General features: G+C 37.2%; 1 protein-coding gene across 3 annotated transcripts; it reads left to right on the top strand.

The window, feature by feature from the left end:
* Positions 1-179: 179 nt before the first annotated feature.
* Positions 180-27,258, top strand: LOC126848769 (uncharacterized). 3 transcript variants are annotated; one of them, XM_050589947.1, is made up of 17 exons: positions 180-1,353; positions 19,013-19,267; positions 19,371-19,447; positions 19,861-20,074; positions 20,564-20,698; positions 20,828-20,857; positions 21,241-21,325; positions 21,401-21,595; positions 21,657-21,791; positions 21,982-22,222; positions 22,431-23,108; positions 23,229-24,187; positions 24,287-25,083; positions 25,554-25,869; positions 26,285-26,534; positions 26,622-26,849; positions 27,049-27,258. In XM_050589947.1, the coding sequence occupies exons 2-17, from the start codon at positions 19,191-19,193 to the stop codon at positions 27,252-27,254; spliced, it is 4,623 nt and encodes a 1,540-aa protein (XP_050445904.1). In that variant the 5' UTR covers positions 180-1,353; positions 19,013-19,190; the 3' UTR covers positions 27,255-27,258. The 3 variants fall into 3 exon arrangements, with proteins under 3 accessions (XP_050445904.1, XP_050445906.1, XP_050445905.1); XM_050589949.1 differs by having other exon boundaries at positions 25,668-25,869; XM_050589948.1 differs by lacking the exon at positions 20,828-20,857.
* Positions 27,259-27,862: the final 604 nt, after the last annotated feature.

Below are 27,862 nucleotides of genomic sequence, written 5' to 3' on the forward strand. Positions count from 1 at the left end.
AATATAAGAAATTTGTAATTCTACGGATTTATTTATCACAATAATTAATATTTACATTATTTTATTGCCTTCTATTAACTTAATTACATATGCAATATATGTGCATAATTTTACACCACTTTTCTCAGTTATGCAAAATTTCGAATTCTCTTTAGTAAAAAAAAAAAAAAAAATTGAGCTTAATATATATAAAGTTTAGAAACAAATAATTAATATATTCAACAATTTTTTAGATCAACAATGATCTCTTCGCACGCGGAAAAAGATCATGAATTTGCATAGTGAGATAATGAAAAAAAAGAAGAAGAGATTTTTAGCGATCATCCCCCTTAGCTTAGTGTCCACGTGCAATCCCAGATGACGCCAAGGCTGCTCGCAACCCCGTGCGCGGCTTGAAATGCGGCGCGTGTCGAGGGCGCATGCCGGGACACGCGCGTGCCACGGTCACGCGTATTACGCTCTCTCTAGGACAGTCGGCGACCAGTCAAGTCAGCAACGGGTCGGCGGGGTGAGAAGAAGGGTAGGTAGGTGAGTAGGGAGCGATGGTGGAGGGAGGCTGGTGGTTTCGGCTGGCGAAGTAGCGAGGGTTACCGTGCGGCGCAGCCACACCGGCCACTGCGACGGCCGCGGTGGAGCGAACGTGCGCACCTTCACGTTCCTCCATTCCGTTTCATCCGCTCCGTTGTCGCGCGCGCACGAGACGCGATGTGAGGACACGCGCGAGAAGAACGCGACGAGCCCTGTCACTCGGCGAGAGACTCCGGCGCGGCGGCGAGCTACGATTAATTGTTAACGGGGGTGAGTCGATAGCTCCCGCTTCCCCAATGGGGAAAGAGGGGCGATAGTAGGGCGGAAGAGGAAAAGAGGGAGAGAGCGTACGAAGAGCTCACGTGACACGTCGGGGGGGGGTTGCGAACTGTCTGACAGTAGTACATCGAGCGTCTGCTACTACTGCCGTAGTTGCTTGTTGTGACTGTGGCAGCGACGGCGGCGACGGCGACGGCGGTGGTGGCGGCGGCGGTTGATGGTGGAAGTGGTTGTGGTGGTGACGACGAAGACGAGGAAGACGACGGCGGAGTACTGTTGCTCGGAGTAACATTCCCTGCGAGAGGGAAGGAAAGTGGTCCTCGAGGTTACGAGGCCAGGGGAGAAAGTGGGTGTTGCCGGAACGGCGGCGACCACGGGAGATCGCCCAGGTTTTGCGGGACGTCGCCAGAAGTCCGGGGTGCTCTGCGTAGCAAGGAGACAAAGGCAGAAAGGGCAGGACAAAAGTGACCGGAAGGATGCTCGTCGGTCCTCGATCCTGCAGCCGATGTCAGCCTCTCGCTATCTACCTTCATCCGTGATTTGTAGGTAATCACATCTTATAGTATCCTTTTCTTCGCTTTCTCAATTCATGCTCTTCCTCCACCCTGTATATATTAGGATAAGTTTGTGTCAAAGATGTATTGTTGCGTACACAAAACAGACGTTCTTTTCAGGCTTGCAGCAATATAATATTTATCTACGAAGAATGTTATATATTTACGATTACGATATTTATGTTAACGAAGTCTTCCTTAACACAAGAAATTTTCTCTTGAATATTATTTCACTGTTTACATTTTCCGGACAATCGGCGATACATTATTCAGGTGATAAAAAAAGAAAACGCACGCAGCCTCGTACAGGCGAGGAAATAGAGGTCGAACGCAAATTACGAGCGTGGATGGGAGACGATGCACGCTGGGCACGGTAATTGGGACGAGGGGACGCTGCTTCGATGAGCACCCTCGGTACAGTCAGAGGAGAGAGGGGAAGAGGATGAAGAGAGGAGAATCACTATATAATATATATATATATATATATATATATATATATATATATATATATACATAGGGATATTACTTTATCTACCGTTTCCCTCGCGATTTTTCTCTCGCTCCCGATTCTCTGCCATCCATCCACAATCCCGTTCCTTCCCATCTTTTTTCTCTTTTTGTCTTTCTCTCCCTTGTATTTTGTCCTCGCCTTACTTTAACTTTGGTAAACCGGAATCACCGGTGCGTGAGGTTTCTTCCTCAGGAGATCTCCGCGCTAACAATGAAGAATGAAGAGTATTGTGTGCGACATATGCACGCGCCCTTTGCTCTCTCCATGCCCTCCTTCATCCCTTTCATCATCGTTGTACGCCACGAGTACCCGTATGCGAATACCAGGAATAGTACTCGAGGCTCGTCGACTGCTCGAGAATCTTCTATCTACCTCTGTCCCATCATTTTCCTCCTCCTCTTCATCTCAATATATGCACTAGCCCCGATTAATCGCTTAATCACTATTGTTCCGTTCTCATCTTTTCTACCTTTAACTTTTAGAATCGCGACAAAGAGAGGTCGCACGCTAATTACGTCATCGTATTCTGATGAGTCACGGCTTTTAATCCCCCTCTCGCGAGTCAACGTTTATCCTCTCATACCGTTATAGAGGAAGACCAGCTACTATCTAGCTTCCTGTATATACATGCGTGTACGTTGGAAAATTTCAATTCATTTAAACGCAGCAATTTAGTGAACTTTTCTAATGCGCCTTAATTTTCAACGACATTACGTTTATATTTCATATCATTGTTTCAAAACGGAGAAGATCTCATTCGCGCTACAAATCCGATACTTCCATTATTGCCTTTAATCGTCGAATAAAACGATAAAAAGATAAAAAAATAAAAATGACTATGCGAATCTGAATTATAATTATGTCTGATAATTCAAATATGTATAACAATATACGTTTTTTTCTGGCAATAAAGTATTTTTTTAAACATTGATTATACTAAACTTCAAGGAATTTAAAACGAGAGCAATGCCTATATTATTCCAATTATTTTTCTCTTCTTTGCTTTTTATTAATATTATCTTTTTTTTTGCACTTCATATCTGCCATTAACGAATCTAGACTCGCCGCTACGATTTTTAACACATCGATTTTTTATAGTCTGATGAGTCGGAAACGTATACATATCTTGCGGTATCGCCCATGGACTACGGTCTTCAATAATTTAGCAAGGTTACGATTACCTTTTGATAAGCATCGTCGCGGTAAAGTAAGAAGATCGATTATGCGATTCGTCGCTCGTCAATCCCCCTTGTCGCGTGCGTGCCACTATCACACTCGAAAGGATTAGTCGCGCTATTCTAAGTACTCTGCGAAGTAATAAGTAGCGTATATATACTTGTGCGCTTACGAGGGCGTTTTTAAACGTCATAAATGGAATCACGAATATTGCCGTATAAACCAAATGTTTTAGCTTGCAAACTTTTTATTTCAACGAGATCGTATGTATACATCGAATAGATATATATTTTATTATTGCTTATCATTTAAAAAATTTGAATCACGAATTATATATTGGGAATTTTTTAATTATATTATTATTATTCTTATATATTTTATATATAACAATATTAATTAATATTAATAATATTAATTAATATTAATATTAATATTAATTAATATTAATAATATTAATTAATATAAATATTGATTAATATTATGTATTATATATATATATATATATATATTAATATATATTAATATATAATTTTATTGATTTTAATAAATAATTACAATCTCTCACATATATTACAGGATTATTTCAAATATTATCTACTATCTGCAAATTCAACAAAACAATTTTCTATATTTGATTATAAGAAAAAAATACGTAATAATTATTGAATTGTAGGACAATTACTAAAATTATCGGGTAAAAGGATTCACGTTGATGAGTTGTAACTTGACCGGTAGGATTTACCTTTGCAATCTTTATACACATTTAATGCTATTCTCCAATATGCGTGGGGGGTATATTTAGTTACGCACAACAACATGGATCATACCATGCGCTAATGTAGCGTTAACTTTATCGGAAGTTCGACCCCCATAAATATTCTGTAATGTCAGCAAAAAAATTTGTCGGCGCACACGCGACATAATACATTCGATGTGCGTATACAGTACAATTATATCACAGTAAAGAGTTGTCTTTACTTAATTTTTTTTTTTTGTAATGAACTTTTTTAAATTTTTAGACATCTAATTGGAAATAAAATAGCGCAATGACATACAGAACATCAGTAGGAAATATTTCTTGAAACGAGATTGGGAAAAGTTGAAAGGAGTTGACACATGTTCAATTCATTCCCCTATTCATAATATCGTATCTAATTGATAATTCAATAAACCTCGACTACTCGGAAAATCAGTTTTCGTAGAGATGAATGAATCTAAAATCAATTGGCTATTATTAAATTGTGTTCCGCCCAAAGCGCGCTTTTACTTCGCGTCTCCGACCGCAATATTCCGGGGAGGGTACCGGTGTGTACCGTTCCATTATCGATTATACTACTGTCCGGCTATAGTGGAGTCGTATTCGATTAGCGGAAGCGCGGGCGAGATAAAGGGCACGGAAGCGATCCATAGGAAAATTCCATCTCGCCTCTCCTCCAATCCTCCCACGAACGTGCCGCGCCGCGCAGTTCGATGACTTCAATAACGTAACGGATGTACGGCCGAAAGTTCATAGCCGGCGGAATAATAGTGGTTGTACCCTGACATTTCTCAGGCGCGATCGTTTTCAGAAAAGGTCAAACGATATGGAGCAGTATTTGAGGGATCATGCACAGACAGCTCGGGTATCCCAATGGAAACAGTCGCTATTTCTCTCTCTCTCTATCTCTCTCCCTTTGATCCACCCTGCCGCTTCAGATTTTTCCGGCAAAAAAGCTGCATGCGGCGGAATACCTAAACAGAATGCCGATAATGGTGGCTCGTGCATGAGAAAACGCGAAGAGTACTGTAGTTGCCACGAGATCTCGCGACGGGAAATGAAAAATACGAATGAAAAATTGCCAGTGTTTAAGAGAGGCCGAAAATTATACGGATTTGAAGGAATCTCTGATCAATTCGCTTTATTTTACACTTGGCACGTAAGCTGTTTACGTCAACTGTTATTAAAGATTTTGATTTTTATTACACTGATAACTTTTTTTGTCTCCTTGTTAATATTGAATTTTAAAGAGAACGAAAGATTATTATTTATTATAAAATGTATATAATATTTAATATTTTAAATATTTTGCTAATTAGAACTTTCAAAATTTTAAAAAGATAAAGAATTTGAAAAGATGTTACTTACTTTAAGCTAAAAAACTCTGAAAATTTTTGATCATTTTTAACAAGAAAAGTAGTAACATTTAAACATTATAAGTAAGAAATCATTTTTAAAAATTAGTCCAGTAAAACGTAATTAAAATTGAAATCAAAGTTTGTAGCCTGTTGGTATGCATTCTTAATGCTTAAAAAATTTTTTCTTCGCCAAACATTCTTTTTTTTTTTTCTTGACAGGTACTGGTGCCAACGTGTTCTCGTATTGTCGCCAAAAACATATTTCTTGGTTGCTTCGCCATTTTATTTCCACGCTTCCGTGAATTATAACTTTCCTGTGTGGGCCTCTTGTTGTCTCGCCCTACTTCCGGTCTTAACATCAATCAGTCGGAGTGCTTTATCCGACCTAAAACCTTATCTCGAAGAGAGAAAAGGCTGTGTGGTTGTGTCATTTTCAATTTTTTGATCAAGATGGTCATTGAACCAACGTATATGTACGCGCTCTCAAAAGAATATGAGAAAATGCAAGATATATATAAAATATATATAAAACAGGCAGCAGCAATTGGAAGCTCTACTATATATATGTAGTATACTTTTATTCATGTTACGTCAGATCTTCATAATACCAAGAATTTCATAATCCATTGTTTGTACTATTAAGTAATAAACGATGAATCATTTTATTGCATAAATAACATGGCAATTATTTACGATTGGAACACTTTGCGTAATGAATTCTAAAGATCGAATTGACTTGATTCTACTGATGAATAATAGATGGACTCTCTCATTAAATAAAATTGTTATAGCTAAGGTAATTTATTTTTCTTCACTCTTTCTTTTCCTTTACTTTATATTGATTTATGTTTACAGTCGTGGAAATCACAAACAAATAAACGAAACTGTGTTACATCTCTTATTATCAACGTATTTTCGATAATATCGTGATGTGCCGGGGCAGATCGAGATAATCCACGATTTGTTCGAGAATCATTCCGGGGAATTATTAGTGACAATGCGGTTAAGAGTTATTCGGGCCACGATGTTGATTCTTGGCTCGATCCATCGCGGTGATTAGTGAACGAATTGCACGGAGTTTGGCTCGGGCAGAACAATTTTGTCTCAAAATGAGATCGGGGTGCAAGACGATGGAAAGAACGGGAGAAGAATCTTCTCGACTATCTCTTTAATGCGCTAATTTGTACAAGATGTCCTAAAATTTTCATTTTAAATTTTTATTTTTAATTTTAATTCTTAAAGACACATGTTTAGGATTGATATTTCCGAATTATTATTCGTTACAATTCATTGATATTACATACTCGTATATATCTAAAAAATATCTTGATAATATATTAAATATCGGAATCAAATTAAATCTTGTTGAGTTTAAATGAGCAATACCATTTGAACATTTCAAAATTTTAATCGCGAAGCACATGGAATTAAAAAATCGATGCGTTTCAATATTTTTCATAAAGAAAAAACTTTTTAACTTTGGATTATAATTGGAAAAATTTTGGAAGAGCCTAAAACACGCTGTACAACGTCTCGCCTGGTAATTTACGAGCCTCACGTGCGATACAAATTTAGAAATTATGGCCTTGATTATTAAAACGAGTTTGCGAGATTAGTCATCGGACGCCGGAAGGCCACGGGGAAAGTTATCGCCGTCCTTTATCGTCTCGCCGGTCGCAAGGATCTATGAAAAAAAAGCGCCATGCGTGCACGAAACGCACCCTGATCGTTATCGGAAATTCTCGATACGCGACCTGGTCGACCAGAAAGAAAAGGATTAGATGCACGCGCGTATGCTTATACCTCTGGTCGCCGCAATAAAGGCCGCTTTATCATCTCAGGGGTTGAAACTTCTCGAGCACGCTCGCGTGGTTGTTGAACCAGCGGTTTATCGGCTCGAGGAGAAAACACGTGCGGAGATATAGGATGTATGTGTATGTAGGAGCGTGTATTTATATGCGCGGTGTTTAGATAGATCCTAAACTGGATAATACGTTTCATAAGATTTTTTGAGCAGTTTTTTTATAGCTAGAGTTACGGTGTCTTATGTTTATATAAAAAATTGATTTTTCTTCAGATTAAAATTATACAATCATCATCAATGTTACGTACATACATATTATACGTATATTTTAAAATTGTTGAAAGTAAATTTTTTTTACGCGCTTAAAGCATCGGCAGTTTTTTTCAAATATATATATATATATATTCATAATCATAATATTTAAAAAAAACTGCTAACAAACAAAATAAATTTTATTAAAAATAATAAAAATAGGAAACTCTCGTTTAATGCCGTAGAACATTTTATAGATTATACTTACAATATCAAAATGATCACCTCTAATAACGATGTCGCCGGAGATTTCTCTGCTGACAATTTGCGCGCATTTAACCGCTCGCTAGAGGGATGCGAAATTCTCGTCCCGAGAAACGAGAGGAGCGTTAAAAGAGCATCATCCTTCGAGCGACTAGGACAAAATGAAAAAAAAAAGAAGAATACTTTGAGCTAGTCGATTGACAAAGTACACACACTACTTTCATTTACTAAAGATTTTATATACCGTCCATTTATGCACCATCTTGATAAGAAAATGTCTTTTTCGAATTTTGCGTATATCATTGATTTAATAGGAAAAAAATATATTTATTTATTTATACGTAAAATAAAAATTATGAATTTTTATTTTATTGATATTATATCTATTATATTAATTTTATTGATATTTATTAGTGATAAGTCAAATACACATTCATTATAATCTTCTCGCAAATTAAAAGAAAACTTTTGAGAAACATTTTATTAATATATATATTTTAGAATTATCATAATATGAAGTAAAAAAAAAAAAAATTATTGCGCTTTTTAATTTAAGAACTTTATAATTGGCTTAGCCTGCCATTGATTAAAGCGATTTTTGACCGAGGCTGTATTTCACCGGAGGACTACGCGATAATAAAATCTCTTCTCCAGCGCTACCAGGTAAATGGATTTAACGCTTTATCGCGCTAACTCGACAGGAGTTCACATTTTTTTTCCGCGAACACGCAGAGACGATGTGATTGTTACTAAATTCCTTTTTACGATATTGCATTTTTTTATATACGGTAGAGTCACGTTTACAGCAAACACTAATGTAAATCTGAGATGCAAATGAGAGGGTTTTTGCATTACGAATACGGTACGACGTCGATGTTTCATGAACGAGCCGTGCCGCCGTCAATTTGCATCTTCAATTTACATTACATTGGATAACAATGTTTTTGCGATAGGAATCGAATAAGATGCTTTGTACAGGAAACTCGACGCTGACTTCACATATGTTTTCCTCTTATCTTATCGCGTGTAATCATTTTTCGCGTCGATCAATATTTCGTTAATTCATAGACTGAAAATATTTCGACCGAGTTATTAATATCATCTTTTATATAAAAATAAATAAATACGATACAATTTTATCATCACTTTATTTATTTCAGTTATAATTGTATCGTGTTTTAGTCTCAAATAAAAACACGAACACGTAGCAGTGATAAAAATTTTATGGCAGCAGTTATTTCATTGTTTATATCTTTTTTTAGGTAGAACTTTGTATATTTTGTTTCTCTGAACAGAGAATATATCTTACATTGTTTTTCTTCATATGTCTTTTGTATATATATATATATATATATATATATATATATATATATATATATATAAAATCTCTCTTCTCTCTTTTAAATATAATCAATAAAATATAATTTTCTTTTATTAAATAATCCTGCGATCAAATAGAATTAGGAACTTAATGATATTTAGAATTAATCATTATTGTTTTATTATTTGATATAATAAAATATTTAGTTTATATATACTCGCACTGTGCAATCTTTGGTGTTTGAAGAAGGAGTCCATAAAAAGCCTGGCAAATTGAATTCATGAGTGTCGAGTAAATCGTCGACGATCGGTGGTTAGCCTCGTTGCAGCTCTTTTTCCCCGGCGGATTACGAGCTTCTCGTGCGATATTTATTGCCGCAATAAGCCGATGCTGTTCGAGCGCAGGAAGCTGAGCGACGATTCGCGAGATTACTTCGAGAAAGGTTCGATCTGGTGTTGCGGGATACGCTGTGTATCTCGAAGATAAGAAGTAGTCTTTCGATTAGGCGACGGATAGAAACCGTCTAGACGTCTGCCCAAATACTGACGCGCGGCACCCGCGAGCGAGGACGTGGGTCATTGAGGAAAGATTCAGAGAAGATCGCTTTTTTTTTTTTTTTAGGGTTAATGCCCCTTTCCGCCGCGGTTCTTATATCAGGTATCTTTTTTTACTGTAAACTTTTTTGGCAGCCCATATTTAAAATATTTTAATTTCTCTTTTGATAAAACATTTTTACGTGCTGTATCTGTTCAAGCAATTCTTGAACATTTTTACAGAGTTGAAAGCTTTTAAAGGAATGATTTGTGTTATGCTTATCTACGCTGCGCTTTCTCTTGTATGCGTAACAAATAAATTCCGTAATAAATTAATCTCTTTCTCTTTGTATGCAGTAACAAAGGATGAATATTGTATGAAAATTTTTGCATTAGCGACGATGGCTCTCGCGTTGTATTTTTATATTAATTTCATTTCTAAAAGTCATCACGATAATTTCATAAATTTACGAAGAGAAAGGACAATAAAAACTCAAAGATATCCGTCGCATACTTTCTTGCGCTCACTTATTGATCCTGTCGATGCAATCCGAGTCAATCTTTAAATTTGCAACGCTTATACGCCATGGGCAAGAAGCTCCATCAAATATCCAGGTCTTTCGTCGAAAGGGGACGAGGGTCAAAGGGAAAATGTGAATATCCCTGTCGCAGGAAGAAATTTCCATTTATACGAAATTTCTTTGCCACTTCTTGAGGCCTACAATCTAAGATCACGCGGATTCGTCGGGAGAAGAGCGATAGACTACGATTTAATATCTTAAAAGCGGGTGCATGGGGGACACAAATCTAGCGGGATAGTGACGCTATTTTAAGAGCGGAGCGCGAGGAACTAATAAAAAATTCATCGACATGACTATATAGGCTTGCTTTCGTGTCTTTGTAGAACTGTTCTTCGAAGTTATTTCAATCCGAGAGGTATAAATATCGGCGTTTCCGAATAAAAATACGCGAACATCGCGCTTTTGAAGGATTAGATATAATTTTGCTTAAATAATAAATCATCCCATTTGTATATATGTATATGTATATGTATATGTTGTGAGAGAATATTTTTATATCAATAAATAAAAGAGACAAAAAGGCCAATTGGAGCTCGGACGTAGTGTTTAATGCGTATTAAAATGTGTTTATTTAAAAAACGTGATGTCAAAATATAGTCTAAAAAGATAAAAACATTCCAAACGTTTTGGCCTTTAAATAAATAACACATTTAATACGCATTAAATACTGCGCCCGGGCACCAACTGGCCTTTTTGTCTCTTTTATTTATTGATATTTATTATTTGAGCCCTTTTTAATTATTAATTTATTATTATTTTTAAATATTTTTATAAGCTTGAATTATATAAGAAATATATTATATAAATATATATTGTGCGTAATAATTAGTATTTAAATAATATTACTTATTATATATAAAGAGTGATAATTATTTCAATAATATTATTCACTTTTGCATAAGTTATATATAGCGAATCATGAATAATTATTGAATGGTAAGTGGTGGAAATAAAAATGACTTTGGCTGAGAAATGATTTACGTAAATGGCATGCGATATTATTCATGCAAGATTACTCTCGCGTCTGTATGTAATCTCGGGAATAGAGAAGTTAGGGAAGCTGTGTGGAAAACTCTAGCATTGTATAGGACAGGCTCTAAATTCCAATTTCATTTATAATAAGAGCCGTCGGAAAATTAAAATTACTCATTCACCTTTTGCTTTGAACTTTCGAAGCCTGGCTTCGAATTCGCTTTCCCCGAAAAGCATGAACCTATTGGGAAACAGAATTTAATAATACAAGAACGTACATGGGCCGACTAAATACGAGCGACCGAACCGAAAAAGGTCGGGGGTTAAGCGCTCCGAGGGAAACGACCGAGGGAAAGGGTCAAAGACGTGGGAGAGATTGAGAGGCGTCGCGCGTAGGAAAAGGCACGCAAACCGGAGCACGATCGAGGTTCTCGTTCGATCTACCTTGCCGCGACAAAATGATTAATTTCCCATTTTCTGCAAAGTCACGAAACTCGGCGAATCTCCCGGTTTCGTTTTTACGATCCAGTCCCATGCGCCTCGTAACCGAGGCGATCGATCGCATGCAGAACGAAGGGAAGTTGCGACAGATAAAAGTGTTTCACAAATTTCTGAATAAATAAAATGTGAACAAATAGATATAAATTTGAATATATATTATATTATATAATATGTAATATATAGATATGAATGTATGTATAACATATAAAAATTTTAAATTATTTTATAGATTTTTCGTCAAATTCCTCGTCATCTTTCAAGTCTTCTCGTCAGAAAACATATATTTTTGAAAATAATTTAAGCTTTCTTTATTATTAAAAAATAATGTGGTATTTTACATATGTATTTACACTCACAAATTATGATATATATTTTAGAGGGATGAAATGCGTGATTACATAAAGTCGCGATGTAGAAACGGATGTGCCTGTCTGACCAAAGGGGCGTCGGTCGGTCGATGGGTAGACGACCCGGGAAGGGTTCGGTATGGAAATTCGTCGCGAAACGATGCGCTAATCGATATGAAATTTCAATCTTCCTCGTTAAAACCTGTTTCCTCTATCACTGTTCAAAGGGACGATGCCGAATGATTCACGCTTCCGGCCTTTTCACTCGACGACCGCGCACGCGATTTTATTTAACTAATTATTATCGGACGATAATCGGTTAAATAAATACCTGATGGAGTTTCAAGATCTCTTAATCATTCACAAGTGAGATTATTTAATTTTCTCAACCATCTTGCGGAATAGAAAGAACGATTATCTTACAGATGATTGTGAATCTTCGAGAAGGCATTGTTGGAAATTATGATAAGAAAGATATTGAAATGAATGTTTATTTTTTTCAATTTTTAATTTTTAGATGAATATCTTCCTAAAAAGATGATCCTCTAATAAATCAAATTTAAAAGATTTTTCAACTTTTATCTCATTTAGCGTAATAAATATTAAATGTGTTTTATTTAATATATTAAATTTTTTGTAGATGTAATTATAATATGCATATTTCTAGTTATAATATTACAAAAAAATTGATACAGTTACGTACGTTATGTTATAACACATTTTGTACCTCAAATTCTATTTTATGTCTGTTTTAAAATAAACTGCTTAATTATGTGTTGCTATTTACGTTCTCTACAAGGTCGCGATGGCGTCCCGATGATTACACATTGCAGAAAAAGCTGCTTTGATACTCATCTAGTGAAAAGTTGTTGACGGAGTGGATTTGTAGTTATCTGTAGAATTCTAAAAATGAATAGGAATGAAAGAAAGTAAAGACGACTATGTAAGAGATGGACTTCTGCGCTGTGAGCGTATTTTTCACGACACAGTAATTTTTTTTAAATTACTGTTTTTTTTTTTTTTTTAGAATACGCGCTTTGAAGATGAAGATTTTCCGATTTATATTGAATTAAAAGTTGCAAAATATTTTTTTTATGTTCGACTTGTACATTATCTTTCTGCTTCCTGTGAAAAGAAAAATTCATAATTTCTTATGTTTCTTACGCGGTTGTTAGAAAGAACCTTTGGTATACAAGAGAAATAATGCTCGTCGAGATATATTTATAGTATATTTAATTTAACCTACAAAGTCTATCGGGAAGAAAATCAATTTTATAGGAAGAAGATTGCTCCGGCAAAATATTACACAATTAATAATTAATGTTAACATGCGACTGGCAATGAGAGATTTTTGTTTTGTTATGGATATTGTATGTCTTTATTTTCGCATAGTTTCGCCGTTTTTCGTCCTCTCGTTCAAAAAATAAGTAACTTTGCGAGAAGAATTCAAACTCGCGACTAAATTGAATTATAAGTTATATACTCGGTTAAATTCAAAAGCAAAGTTATGTACGTACGAAGAGGAAAATTAAGCTCTCACAGTAGTTTAAGCTCTCACCAGCAAAGTATCAAGTATACAAAAAATATTTGCAATTTCTCTCTCTCTCTCTCTCTCTCTCTCTCTCTCTCTGATTTATCTAAGCAAATTAATTTAGAAAAAAAAATTTTATTTATTATTCAAGAAAGAGATTATGAGAAAAATATAAAATATCCTTACTTCAGTAACAGATTCTTTGTTAAGATTGGAATTCTTTTTTTTTTTTTTTTAATATAAAATATCAACAAAAATCGTTTCATTTCTTATAACTTGTACAGGGTAACACACTATCAATCATTTTAATCGTAAAGATTTAAATAAAGTAAATAACAAATATATTTAACGGAGATTTAATATACCGGACAAAAAAAAATAAACACCAATGAAATGATAATGGAATTACACCCCGTTTGAACCCCACTGCGGAAGCAACAGAAAATACGATAAGCTGGGGATTTTAAAAATCCGAGTCGCTTCCTCCCGCGACTTTTATACATGCAAACCTATTATCTCTATCTCTTTCTCACGTTTTTGTGCAACGTCGTTGTGTCTTCGCCCGTGTACGTAAATACGCATCGGTCGATGTAGGCATCGCCTACAGGTGTTAAACTGGGCCACGGTGCGTCGGCCTCAGGGCTAGAAATATCACTGGCGATACACACGAAGCGAGAGTGCGCGTGATTAACCCTCGTGCGACCGAAATGCGCTCGGTACATGATTTTATTTCGTTATAAGTTATAAGTCGAGAATATACGAATAATTCGAATTGTAGGTTTGATCGAGTTCGATTAATTATGACGCATACGAAAATTTGTGTATTATTTCTCAATTCTTTTAAAGTATTTTTTTATATTTCATTTTGTGTTATACAATTCCTCTAAAATGAAATTATTTAATATTAAATGGAAACAGATAAGAGCGAAAGCGCGAGTATTAGTGTGCGAACTTATTATTATTAAATTTTATTAACAAATGTGCATTAAAAATGTATGTTTTGCACGGTTTTTTGGTACATTTTTAACATGAATAAATATATAAAAATTACGTTGAAATTTAAAGCTGACATGTACAATACTTGTTACAGTAAAATTTCAAATTAAAATTAATAATCAGAAAGGAAGGTTCATTAAAATTCGCGTAGAGTCTGTACAAATTAATGAATAACGTCCAAATGTCATCGCCACACGCATATTCGTCGGTGGTTTATAATATAATGAATTCACTAATTTATACAGACTCTACGCAGGTTTCAGTGAGTTCTTCCTTTCTGATTATTAATTTTAATTTGAAATTTGACTGTAACAATAAATATTGTATATGTCAGGCTTTAAAATTTTAATGTTATCTTCCATATTCAAGATGGACCGAAAAACGGTCTAAAACGTACATATGCACATTTGTTAATAAAATTTAACAATAATAAGTTTGCGCAATATTTGCATCTTGCCTCTTATTGTCAGTTTTCTCCACTTAATTGTTAATACTTTGAGCCTACATTCCTGTTATTATATAATTATTTAAATTAGTTTGATTGCAATGATTTATTCAAGAGTTGCATAGTTATTTCAATTTTTATTAATGTCTAATCAAAATTCTCAGTCATTTTTTTGCACTTTTTTCACATTTTAGTTGTTATTGATATTATTTTTAATATATAAAGGTACTCTCTCCAGTGACTATTATATATTTTTTTAATATTAATAGTAGTTTATAATGTAATTGGATAATATTTTAAATTTGTTAAAATTTATTTTGTAAAAATAAAGCATGCATTTAAGTATACATCTATTGTTCTTTTAAATAATTTTAAATAAAGAGTAAAAATAAAAACCAAATATATATAAAAAATGAATAACTATAATTTCAGAGGTTTATTAATATGCCTCTGCAATATGCCGCTTAAAGAATTATGACGGTTTGTGTATAAATCAAATAAAATACATGACTTTAAAACTCATTAATGAGACAGCACCACTCATACTTGAAACTTACATAACGAACGAGATATTGCTCTTTAGTAAAATATTTCGTGCGAAAAATATCAGAATATAATGTTAATAACATGAAATATGAGAATTTTTTTTTATAAAAAAATGCAGCAGTAGCTTTTTCTTATAGTATAATTCAAAAGCAAAAAGATTGTATTATAGAAATAAATTAAAAATGTATTTTATTAAAATTTATAAAACACCACACAGAAAAAAAACACATATGTGTATGTGTGTGTGTGTGTGTGTGCGTGTGTGCGTGTGGTGTGTGTATGTTATTTTTTAATATATCTTTTTTTAGTTTATTAAATTTATAGTAAGAAAATAAATTATATAAATGAAATAACATCCATATTATAAAAATAAAATATATATATATATATATATATATATATATATATATATATATATATATGCAAAATAATAAAATATTTTATTTTTCAAATATAATAATTGTTTAAAAGAACAAAAACTGAGAAAGATAATAATGATAAGTGTGCAAGAGAAAAATATAAATATAATTGCTATACAAAACAATATTTTTTTTACAAATGTTTAAAGAAACATATCGAGATGCATTCTATGCGATATACACATATTGTTAAGTTTAATTGCTCAATGTTGCTTTTTCGCAGCAATGTTCAAAGGTAGACATCGCTGAGAATAGAAAGAATTCAGAAACATCCGCGGAATGCTCAATGTCGTCCGGTTATTTCTCATCGGTTACACACATGTACACGTAACCGGATTACGGAGGACCAAGTTAAAAGTGGCAGAGCACAGCTGCCTGCTAGCAGCAGCCGGCGCGTTCATTTCTCCCTTTTTCTCCCGGGCATGTCACCCGATTTAAGGAAAATCCGTCCCTTTAAATTATTGCGCGGACTTTGCTAGAACTACGGAAATAATCTACGGACTTCTGCGGTTTATAGGAAAAGGAATAACAAACTTTTCAGCATGGCGGCTGATATTTCTCAGGCTATATTTTTTTTTGCTTTCTTGTACGGTTAACTATTCAAACCAGTAGCTTACAGTTTTTATTAGAATCTATTTTTAGCAAAATTGACACAAAAACCCGAAAATTTATTTCTGACTTTCTAAAGTATAACTCCAATACTATATTTATAAATTATAATTCTCGGCTACAGATAATGAGCTGTCGTCATTTACTGCGCGAATTATCTTAGCGACCCGAAACTGGGTCGTTGATCTTTGCACAGGGTGGATAAACGCTCTGGAAAAGCCGGCTTCCGGACTATGCCGGCCTTCGAGCGGCCTTGGCAATGAGGAAGATCGTGATATTAATCGCGCTTATTAAAATCGGCTACACGAAAGTCTGAGAATATACATTTATATTGACGCGATAGTGTAATCTTGTTGAAAATGATTTCAACATCCAAACGATTAAATATTAAATATTAAATAAAAATCCTATTTTTATTAATGACATTTGCAAATTTTAATATGAAATTGCTTATCCAGAAAGTAAAGAAGTTTGTAAAGGAAGCTCTCAATTTTTCAAGTATTTATTTATATACAAACAAATGCGGATCTATGTCACTCTTTTTTTCCCCGTGTAAAAAGAGGGCTGCAAAAAGAGCTAGTGTCGACACGCTTCAAGAGGGTGTCGCCCATCTTCTTATTTTAAAAGCGACGGAAAGAGGCGGTCGAGCTTACGCAGCCTTTGAACACAGCCTTGGCAGTGGAGTGCGTTCGCCAAGAAGCGTTTTCCGGCATCGTGAGCATCGTCGTGCGCTGCCGAGAAAATATATTGGCCTTGAAAATATCGACGAGCATAAATTAAGAAACTTTTCCCCTAAGCGTAATCCCAGAGCTTCCCGTGTCGCGTTGAAACAATCGCTCATGTATAATCCATATTGATAAAGAGTATGTGATGTTCATAATGGAACAGATTATACGAATCTCTGTCAGAATCGATCGGGTTTATCGAGGATTATTCTGTCAACAGTGCGTCTTTGTTTATCTATAGAGATCTCATGCAAAAATAAAATATTGCTATTAGCATTTTTCTTAACAACTGATTGATTTAAATTAAAACAGATTAATCATGTATGTCATATAATTATATTTTAAATGTTTTCGTGTAAATCATATATAACTATATCAGTTTTTAATACATAGTTTTTCTTATCATGCTCAGTATCAAAGGCAATAAACTGCAGCGTATTTTTATATTGAGCGAAAAACAAAATAATAAAAGCGCCCGTTCGATAAAAGCGGGTAAGCGTAGTCAATAGAGCGACAACTACATATATAAAAAATATATAGTCGCAATATTATATGAAAACAATGTGAGACATTTTAAATTTTGTTTAATCGCCAAAGCGTTAGCAAACTTGAAGTTGACATTTTAGCAAAAATGTTAAAATAGAACAAAAAACTACGATATTTGCAATAAAATATAAACCATTTTGACAAACACAAAATAAAATTGCTGATAAAAAGCCGAAAATTTCTATTACAAAATAGGAATTGTGGAATCAATCGGAAAAAAAAGTACATGTATTTTATTATTATATAAATATGTATCATACAAAATTTAATCCGTAAAAGCGAAAGACATCAGTTAGTCGTCAATGGAAGTCAGTGAGAGATCAAAATTTAACGTCACAATGAGGCGCGCTTGCTATCTGGAATAGTCAAAGATTCAACAATTTTGATCATTTTGATATCGCTTTGCGGTCACAAGTTTAACTTGAATACATTTGTTTTTCGACGTTAATTCGTCACATCAACTATATATTATATTTCTGGCTGGGAAAACTTGACGAAGTAGGGAGTTGAATGGAGGATAATTGCACTCGCGTGCATGCTTCTGACCGTCCTTGACAGTGAAACGCAGATCGCCGTGAAATACTTTCCATGATTACGAACATCACGTATAACGTCAAAGCTGTAGAGCTACAACACAAGCCGGCCTTCGGTATATCGATTCGTACATGCAAAAAGAAAAGTTTATTTAAATCCTTGCTACATCCTATGCATTATCAAGCATATCTTCGAACATCCGGCCGTTGTTCTTTTATAAGTATTTATCGTTATATAAACAGAATCTCTCGTTATAATTAATTATCTATGTCTTGTTTAGAAATTTTAATTAGCCAAGTGGCTAAGTTTATCCCCCAACTAAATTTGGCCACGGCTTTAAAATGGATAATACGCCGATTTATTTACAGCAAACTTAGAACGCACGCTTCTGTTTTTATCGTCGCAAAACGTCAGATATCGTATAAGGTGTAACGATGAAACTTTAACGAGATGGTTATGGCCTTTACTGTTCCCGGCGTATATCTTGAAATATGAAAAGCACCGTCCGCATTGTCCTCGACAATGAAGAACTGTCCAACATTTTGCGACCACTTCATATTAATATTAAAATGACAGAAAGTTGAAATATTAATATGACTTGAAATCGCAATTTTATTTCAAATTATTTTTATCGCATTAATATCTCTTTAAAGATACATAATTTTAGTTAGCAACGATATAATTTTATTTTATATATATATATATATATATATATATATATATATATATATATATATATGTATAAAATCTCATTACTTTTAAAATATATTTTCTACATGCAAATTTTATATATATATTTTATATATAAAATTATATTTATATTTATATAAAATTATATTAATATTATATTTATATATATTTTTTAATTGCTAATCTTCTACTATAAATTGTATCGCTTACCGAGAATTCGTATATTATTGCAGAGGATCTCTGGCGCTGAAATCTCTCCTCAGAATGGGAAGAGCGAGCCGAAAGATTCGGCAAGATCCTAAAGATTTTGCGCTCGCAATTCATCGCGTTGAGCAAGATTGGTCCTCGTGCGATTAGTGGTATCAGACGCAGCGCGGGACGGGGGTGGTTCCTTCCATCGCGAGGATCGAGATGAGCGATCTACAGGCCACCCTCGAGTTTTCTCTCGAGCTCTGCAAATTCTACAATGTTGACCTCTTCCAACGCGGGTAAGATTAAACGCTCGTATCTGACGGCGTATCGTCGAGAAATATCTCGCGATCGCGATTGTGCAAAAGGTTGTCTATGGAAACGAATCTATTTGCTTTACAGGTATTATCAGATTCGAACTGCTCTCAGAGTATCGCCAAAGCTGCCAGTTAAGGTGGAGGTCAATCAACCGCGAAACCGTAAGTATATTTTGATAAGAAAAATCCACACAAATTCTTGTCATATGGACGGTAATTTCCTTTCGCACGTTGTATTCATTCGTATATATCATCGCTATATTTAGCCTTAATATAATAATAGAATATCAAATTCTTTTATTTCAAAATTTATACATATTATTTTTTATATGTATAGTATATATTTTAATTTTATATATTAAAAGCAATTTTTTTGTCTCGGGTATTTTATAACAGCTTTGACATTTTTATTTCTTACGCGAAAGAGCATCGCGATTCTATGTCCCGCATCCTTCAAAGTTCTTAGTCGCATCACGCAAAAGTATTTACGCCATTTATTCCGATCGATCGTGTATCGATCGTATTCTCGAGACGAGAAACTTGACGGACAAACTTGACGCGAATTCGTGTTGCAGATTCCCTGGAGGCGCCGGGTACGAGTAAGCGCTTTCAGATTCTGTACAGGAACGAGGAGGTGACACTCGGCACTTCCGTACTTTTCCGAGCGCACGTGCTCGTACACAGTCACAAGATCGAGGAGGCCCTGTCGCGCACCCACTTCAATCTAGGTGTCGAGCTATGGTTCAGCGAGCCGACGCAGCCGGGCAACATGGCTTGCGTGTCCTCGAGGTGAGCGTCTTGCCATCTAACACGGGCGTCGGCATAAATTATCCTATCCACCTCCCCCTCGCCTATTCTTCTTCGCTGATAGCGGAGACACGCAAAGGGTGGACCACGAACAATCTGAGCAATCAGCCGCGCAATTTTTATCTCTTGTTCGCGATCTTTTCTGAATCTGCGAATAATTATTAAGAAAACAATAAATAATGGCAAATTTGAAATTAAAAAAGACAAAATAAATTAAGTTCGATTGCTTTTATTATTTTGTAACGCTAGACGTAGATAATTATACGATATATATTCATTAAAAAAAAAAACAAAAACAATTTTTTGTATAATATTTTTGATAACTTACTTTATATGGGAGACATATATTTATAACATTTATATTGTTAGATATTTGTCCGCAAATTGTGCGAAGTCCGAGATTCGATGACAGACTTCGACTGAGAGCCGCCTGTGATCGATAACAAATTTGACGGACGATTTTTTTTTCAGGGCACTGCAACTAAATTTTACACCCACGAAGGGTCTTCACTATCACCTGCCGGTGCTCTTCGATTACTTTCATCTAGCCGCGGTGTCCATCACGATCCACGCCTGTCTCGTGGCACTACATCAGCCCTACATCAAGTCAGTATCGCGCTTACTTTTCGTAATCTTCCGAATACTCTGCTCGATGTAATATACAATTGACGTTTTCCCTCACGAGAGCCCCTTTTTCTGTTTTATGGTCGCGTCTTTTTACTTCGACGAAAGTAGGAAGAGCATACTGCACGTAGTGCAGAGCTGGTGAGTTCTTGATATTTTAAACAAGCTCAGAACCGGCTAAACTTCTCGCACAAGTAGTCGCACAATTTATTACCCTTACCTGTACTTTTGAATTCCTGAACTAACTTTGTATTTTAATTTGTAAAATATACAGTAGGTATAGTATTATATTTATGTTAACTTTTTTATGATTATAAAAATCACGCAATTAATAAACGATGTAATATACAAATGTACTTTTTTTTTTTGCATGAAAAATACCTGAATGAATGACATGGTTCCTTTTGCAATAAATTTTGTGATAAATGAGTTTTTCTGAATAAGCGCGATTGATTACATTTGTAGAAAAGAACTACTTGCGTATCTGTAAATATACTCTGCAATTTAGTCAATTACAATTGCAGCGCACCGCGAGGCGGAAAACCCTGGCTGCAGTTTAAGCAACCCGCGACGAACGGCGACAACAACGCTACAACTTTTGGAAACATTGTGAGTCTATTCGAAATCGTTCATCGGCGATACATCAAGCGAACATTCGTCTAATAAATCCAAGTTTCATTTTAGGAGACCACCACAAGGTGCGTTGGATCAGGGACGAGGATACAACACGCGAGACTGGTCCAGCAAGAGGTTACGAGGCTGCTTCTAGCCGCGAGGGAATCTCTGCTCAACGACTTGTCCGATTTGGCGCGGCTTCTCCCCTCGTGGCAACAAAGGGCGCTCGAACTCGCGCAGAACACGCACAAAGAGATCACGAAGGTGAGTCTTCTTTGTGTTATTAATTTTTGCCGACACATTTTTCAAAAATAATCTTTCGCAGTTGATGGACACCGAGGAGGCCGATATAGCCCAACTCTGCGCACAAAATATCGTCCTTTGGCAGCATTTTCTCGAAGCGTTTTCCGGCCGAGAAGCGGTTCATCAGCATTTAGCACGGGTTCATCATCAATTGAGAGTAAAGGGAGATTTACAAAATATTAAGATGACAACAATTAAAAATAAAAGAATTAAAATTAAATATCGATAAAAACATTTTTTAATTAAATCTTAATTTTAGATTTAATAAAACTTGCTTTTTATAATGTACTTAATTACATTTTTTTATAATATCTTATTTATTCGCAATTGTGATTATTAATTTTTAGGTAAAGCGATTTGCGGAGGGTTTCTTTGTACTAGAGAATCCGAGAACGTCAGCAGCAGGCTGTTACGACGCGAATTATCAATCTTATCAAGCGGTGAGCGAGGCTGCACGGAGATCGCGTTATCTCGCATCCTTGCCACCATTACCTGTCCATTGTCCGGAACTGGACGGCGATCTTCACTCGTTGCCTTTGATCTTCGAGGATCAGTACGCTGACATGCAACAGAGGCACAGAAATAGCGGTAAGTTTATCGCGATTTTTTATTACAGAACATTGGCTTAAGATCATTCCAGTGTGTTTAAATTATGACAAAATAAATTTGCACATTAAATAAAGCTTGAATGTGTGTATTTAATTAATATTAAAAGATATTATTATTTTAAATTTCAAATATAATATAATAATCAATAATTTTTTAATATTATTTAAAAATTATATATTCTTCTCAGTTCCCAGCATGGACGATTGCAGCTGCGGAATAGCAGCGATCTTGGAATCGCGCTCCATAGGCATCTGGTCGCCTAGGAGCGAAGGCGCGGCGCAGGACATCGGGTCGATCCAGGCCCGTCTGATGCTGACACCTTCTACGCTTCCAGCGAGGCATAGTAAATCCCTCGATCAGCTGGGTCCCGAGTTGGCGGCACCCCTGCAGCCCAGAACGTCGCCGAAGACTTTGCCCAGGTCCGTGTCGACCCAGCTGTTCCCGCGGGGGCAACGTGGCGGCGGTCGCAATGTCACGCCGCCCGCGACGGTGCCTTCGAGAGGGAGGCCCAGATCGACAGTGCCGTCCAGTAACACCCTTTTCCCGCCCTCGGGTCAGCAGGCCTGCTCCGCGCCGAATCCTTCCCTTGGCTCCACGCCGGTGATTCCTCTGCCTCGCGCAAAATCCACGCAAATGCTAGTGCCAAATCGGCAGCACCAACAACAGTCCGACCATCACTCCACTTCTATTACCTCGCTGCTGGCGGCGATGTTTCCCGAGTTGCCGCCCGGCGGGCAGCTGCCCGGTTATCGACCGTCGTCCAAGTCTTGCGATCAGAATCTCACAGTGCCGACTTGCGTGGGCGCCCTGGACCTCAGTCGATTGCCCGATTGTTTGGAAAGCAAATCGGCGAACGTAGCAGAAGGTACGATGTAATATTTTTTTAAGAAATATATTGATTTCGAAAATAATGTTGATAAAAAATTAATATATGAAAATTCTATATAATAATGGTTTGATTTATTTTTTCCCGTGCTTCGTGTAGATTACCATTCCCTCGATACCAGAAGAATGCGACTGGAGCCGCGAAGTCATCGCCTGGGAACACGCCAACCGTTACCAACGACCACAACCGACCAAAGCAGCTTTCTATCCGCCAAGGCGAACGTAAACGGCGATAGTTTCTTACAGGAGCCTCAACCATTGCACACGGCGACGTTGGACAGAGTCACATACCGAGGAAATTCCAGAAAGACTGGACACCAGACGGGCGGCAAGTACAGTCAAACGAATGGTATTGAGACACGCAGATATCACACACTCGGCAAGACATCGATGACGCATAGAAGCCGCCCAGAGATACCAGAGTCCATGAATGGCAGCGCGCTAACTGGCAGCCATTCGCATTTGGCGGATCCTCTGAACAAACAATCGAATTTTTACGCGAAGACTACGGATTCGTTCTTCTATCGCACAAATGGCACCAGCGGGAAAACACGCGATGAGACGGGCAAGCCGAAGAGGCCGAAGAGCACGGAACGGCTGGTCGACGACGTAGAGCGCAACGAATACTGCGACTTTCGACGGGATCGCCCGGCTCGTAGGAGAGCTGAGCGATCAGTCAAGTCGTCTCGCAACGGCGTAAGTCAAAATTACAACGAGGAGAAGCAACGACGCGAAAAGGGCGCGGAGGCAACTCAGGAGCCGATCTACGAGGTGATAGCCACGAAGCCGGAACCGAAGAGAGAGTCTCGTGTCGAGAGAAGGAGAGAAAAGCACAGTAGGCGACCGCATTCCGCACCTATTCTAGACACGGACCATCCGGTGGAGGAAAGTGGTCGCAAAAGTGATAGAAAATGCAGTCACAGAAACAGGAAGCCGGCACCGCCACCACCGGCGTATCAGGATCCCGCTGTCGCTCCGTTACCTAAATACCGTCATCCTCCTTCGTCGCCTGCAACAAATGTTCTCGAAGTAGAGAACAATAATAAAATTATTCTGAAGGTAAGATTTCAAAAAATGTAATACAAAAATATATATTATATTTACAACATAATTTTATTTATATTTTATTTATATTTTAATAATTTTTCTACTGTTCAGATGGAACCTATAAAATCGCCCATGGACGCGCCGACGACAAACGGCACGACACCGTCGGATACGTCGATGAACGCCGGGGTGCTGCCGCCAAACACGAAAAGGCTGCGATGTGCCAGCGTACCGGTGGCCCAGAACAAGGTGGTGGTGCCACGCAGCGCGGTCTCTCTGCCCTGCATGCCGATACGCGATAGCAAGGACAACTTGAGCAACAATCTGTCAGTCATTCCCAATCTCCTGAGTCCGCCGTCCACTAGACCCAGCAGCCCCACGCCGAGCTCGAGCTCGAGCAACCTTACGTCCGAGTGCTCCGGCTGGGTTAGCAGCGGCGATACCTCCAGCTCGGAACAGCGTCGCAATCAAGCCAAGCTCACGAGCGAGCAGCTGCGGCAGAAGCTGTCCAAGATCGTGCCGCGCAAAGATCGTCCTAACGTCGCCGCGAAGGAAAGCGTGGACGAACACTCGTATGAGGAGGTACGACTACCCCCGCCGAAGATGTTTCAGGACGAGCCGCCGCCACCCGAGGCGTTTCGCGATCCGCCAGCGCCGATTGACAACCCACTCTACCACGTGTACGAGACGGTGAAGCAGACCAGGAGCCCGAAGCAGAACAAAACGGCGCCCTGCAGCCCGCAACGGAACCGGGATCGGGAGAGCGTCTACGGCGTCAGAGATATCTGCCTGGACTGTTATCAAGAGGGTAAAGAGCTGCTGCAGTCCACACAGGACGATTTCATCAACTTCAAAAAGTGCAAGGAGGAGTTCAAACGACAGATGAGCTTCTCGGGCAAAATTTACAGGTGTGTCGAATTCTTATGCATGGTGTCAGTCCTCTCCCACTTAGAATTGCTTCCTAGTATTTACGACATTGCTTTATTTTTACTTTAATTCTAGAAAAACGCGCCCTGTGCTAACAACCCATGAGGCTTAGGTTGTTTAACCTATGGTTTGATATTGTTATTTTCGATTAATCAAACTAGAAACATGCTTGAAAAATGGCTCAATTATTCTAAAAATCTTATAATATATATTTATTTTTAAAAGCCATTTCACACAAATCACGCCTTGTTGATACAGACTTAGTAAATCATGATTACGCTTTAATAATTTTTTCATCTTTTTTTTTTATTGAATTATTCTTTAATGCGATGATTTTCGAGATTTTGTTTCCACTAGGTGCTGTTTTGCGTTTTGCTTCCGCGTCGTTTCGTCTGTATCTTTTTCCGTTTGTAGTTAAGTTCTCTTCTCTGTCTACTTTACTACCCTCTAGAGAGCGCGAGGAAGCACAATTGCGTTTGCATAAACGTGCCCATTCCCTCGGATACGGTGACTTCCTGAACTCTTCGTCGTCGGTTCAATCATTAAGATCGAATGTGCCTCTTAGTGATTATCCGACCCTGGCCTCGACTCTGCCGTACTTCCACATCAGCGACGAGTATCGGCTCTTCTCGCCGGAGGGTGCGCATCTCATCATATGCGTCCATGGCCTGGACGGTAACGCTGCCGATCTCCGTCTCGTCAAGACGTATTTGGAATTGGGTCTGCCCGGGTCGCATTTGGATTTTCTCATGTCTGAGAGAAATCAGGTAAATTACATACAAAAGTTGAAAAATTATTAGAATATCTTTAGAAGACTCGTATAGGAATATTTATACTTTTTAATACTAGCTTTACATTTTTGAGTTCAGTGCGCATATTTTTTTTATCAAAATATTAATTGTCATTTTATTTCTCGTTGTAATTATTCAATATTTATATATTTTTTTTGTAAAATGCTATACTTTCTTTTTTGTTTTATATATGTGATACTCTTGAAATTATCTCTGCATTTTTATTCGTTAAAATTATTCTTGTGAATAAAAATAAATAAATATATAAATTATATATAAATTTTTGAGCTTCTTTTTCTTTCTTTCATTCAGAAGATTCTTGAATTTTTTTTGATAATTTTAAAAATTATAATTAAAAATATATCGAATTGTCATGTATATCATTTGAAAGGGCGACACCTTCTCCGATTTTGAGACGATGACCGACCGATTGGTGGCCGAAATTCTCTATCACATTGAATCGTCGGGTCTGAATCCGACGAAGGTGAGCTTCATCGGGCATTCTCTTGGGACCATAATCATCCGTAGCGCTCTGACGCGGCCGCAGCTGCGCCCACTTCTGTCTCGTCTGCACACCTTCCTCAGCTTGAGCGGACCTCATTTAGGCACTCTGTATAACACGAGCGGTTTGGTGAACGCGGGTAAGCCTATATATATATATGATAAGCATTTCTCGATGTAGCACAGAAAATAGATGTCAATCATAATTCTTTCCTTAACACGCCTAGGCATGTGGTTCATGCAGAAATGGAAGAAATCCGGATCATTGCTGCAACTGGCCATGAAGGATTCGCCGGATGTGAGACGTTCCTTCATGTTTCGTTTGAGCCAGAAGAGTAATCTGCAAAAGTTCAAACACGTTTTGCTATGCGGCAGCGCTCAGGATCGATACGTACCTTTGCATTCCGCTCGAATCGAACTCTGCAAGGCTGCCGTTCGAGATCCGACGGATCAAGGTATCATATTTAAACGTCTTATGTTATTTTCATGCAATTCATTTATTCGACAGAATTAAACTTTGTGCCATACGTGCTACAAATGTAAAGTGAAATATCTAAGATTTCAAGAGCTGTTTCATTGATCTTCTCTGATTAAAGTAGCGAATAAATCGATTAGAAATCAGATAATATTTTGATTGTAATCGAATTCTTTCAGGTGCCGCGTATCGTGAAATGGTCCACAACATCCTGTACCCCGTGATGTCGGCGTCTGGGGTCAGCCTCGTTAGGTACGACGTACATCACGCTTTACCGCCGACGGCGAACGCCCTGATCGGACGCGCCGCGCATATCGCCGTCCTCGATTCCGAGCTCTTTATCGAAAAGTTTATGCTGGTGGCCGGACTGAAGTACTTCAGATAAGGAAAGGACTGACTAGCGCACGAAGGAAAAAAATTAATTAAACTGTAGTACGCTCGGACGCTCGGTACTTGCTCGTTCTTCGACGATCCCGTAATTAGCATAATTTATAGGCAATCCATTGAGCATTGCCTCGCTTCCTTTCTCTTCGTTCAAACTTCTCTCTTCCGCGGAAACGATTCGGATCTCGAAGCGAGGCAATCAAATCTTTTTTACACGAAGCGCGACGCATCGATTTTAGTATGAATTGTGTTAGATTTTCGCGTATCATCTCGATATCATTCATGGGTAAATGAATTCAGATTCTTTCGCGATACGAAGAGTTCATCGAGAGTTCGAGCATTCAGAATCGAATGTAGATCCGTAGATCGCCGTGAAACGGACCTATTCTCCAGTGTGGTAGTGATGATGATAATAGTAATAGTAATTAGCAGCGTCGCTCTTTGACCAAGAGGAAAGAGGAGATCGAGAAACACGTAGAAAAGACGCTAGTTAGTGCAAAAATCAAGTATATGCCTGGAAAAATTTTAATCCCGTCACTATCGAGTGATCGGATGTATTCCAGTCTCGAAAATCAACGAGAATTGAGATTGGCGGCCTAGTAAAATGGA

This window comes from Cataglyphis hispanica, chromosome 4 (genome assembly GCF_021464435.1).
Source record: "Cataglyphis hispanica isolate Lineage 1 chromosome 4, ULB_Chis1_1.0, whole genome shotgun sequence".
Classification (NCBI taxonomy): domain Eukaryota; kingdom Metazoa; phylum Arthropoda; class Insecta; order Hymenoptera; family Formicidae; genus Cataglyphis; species Cataglyphis hispanica.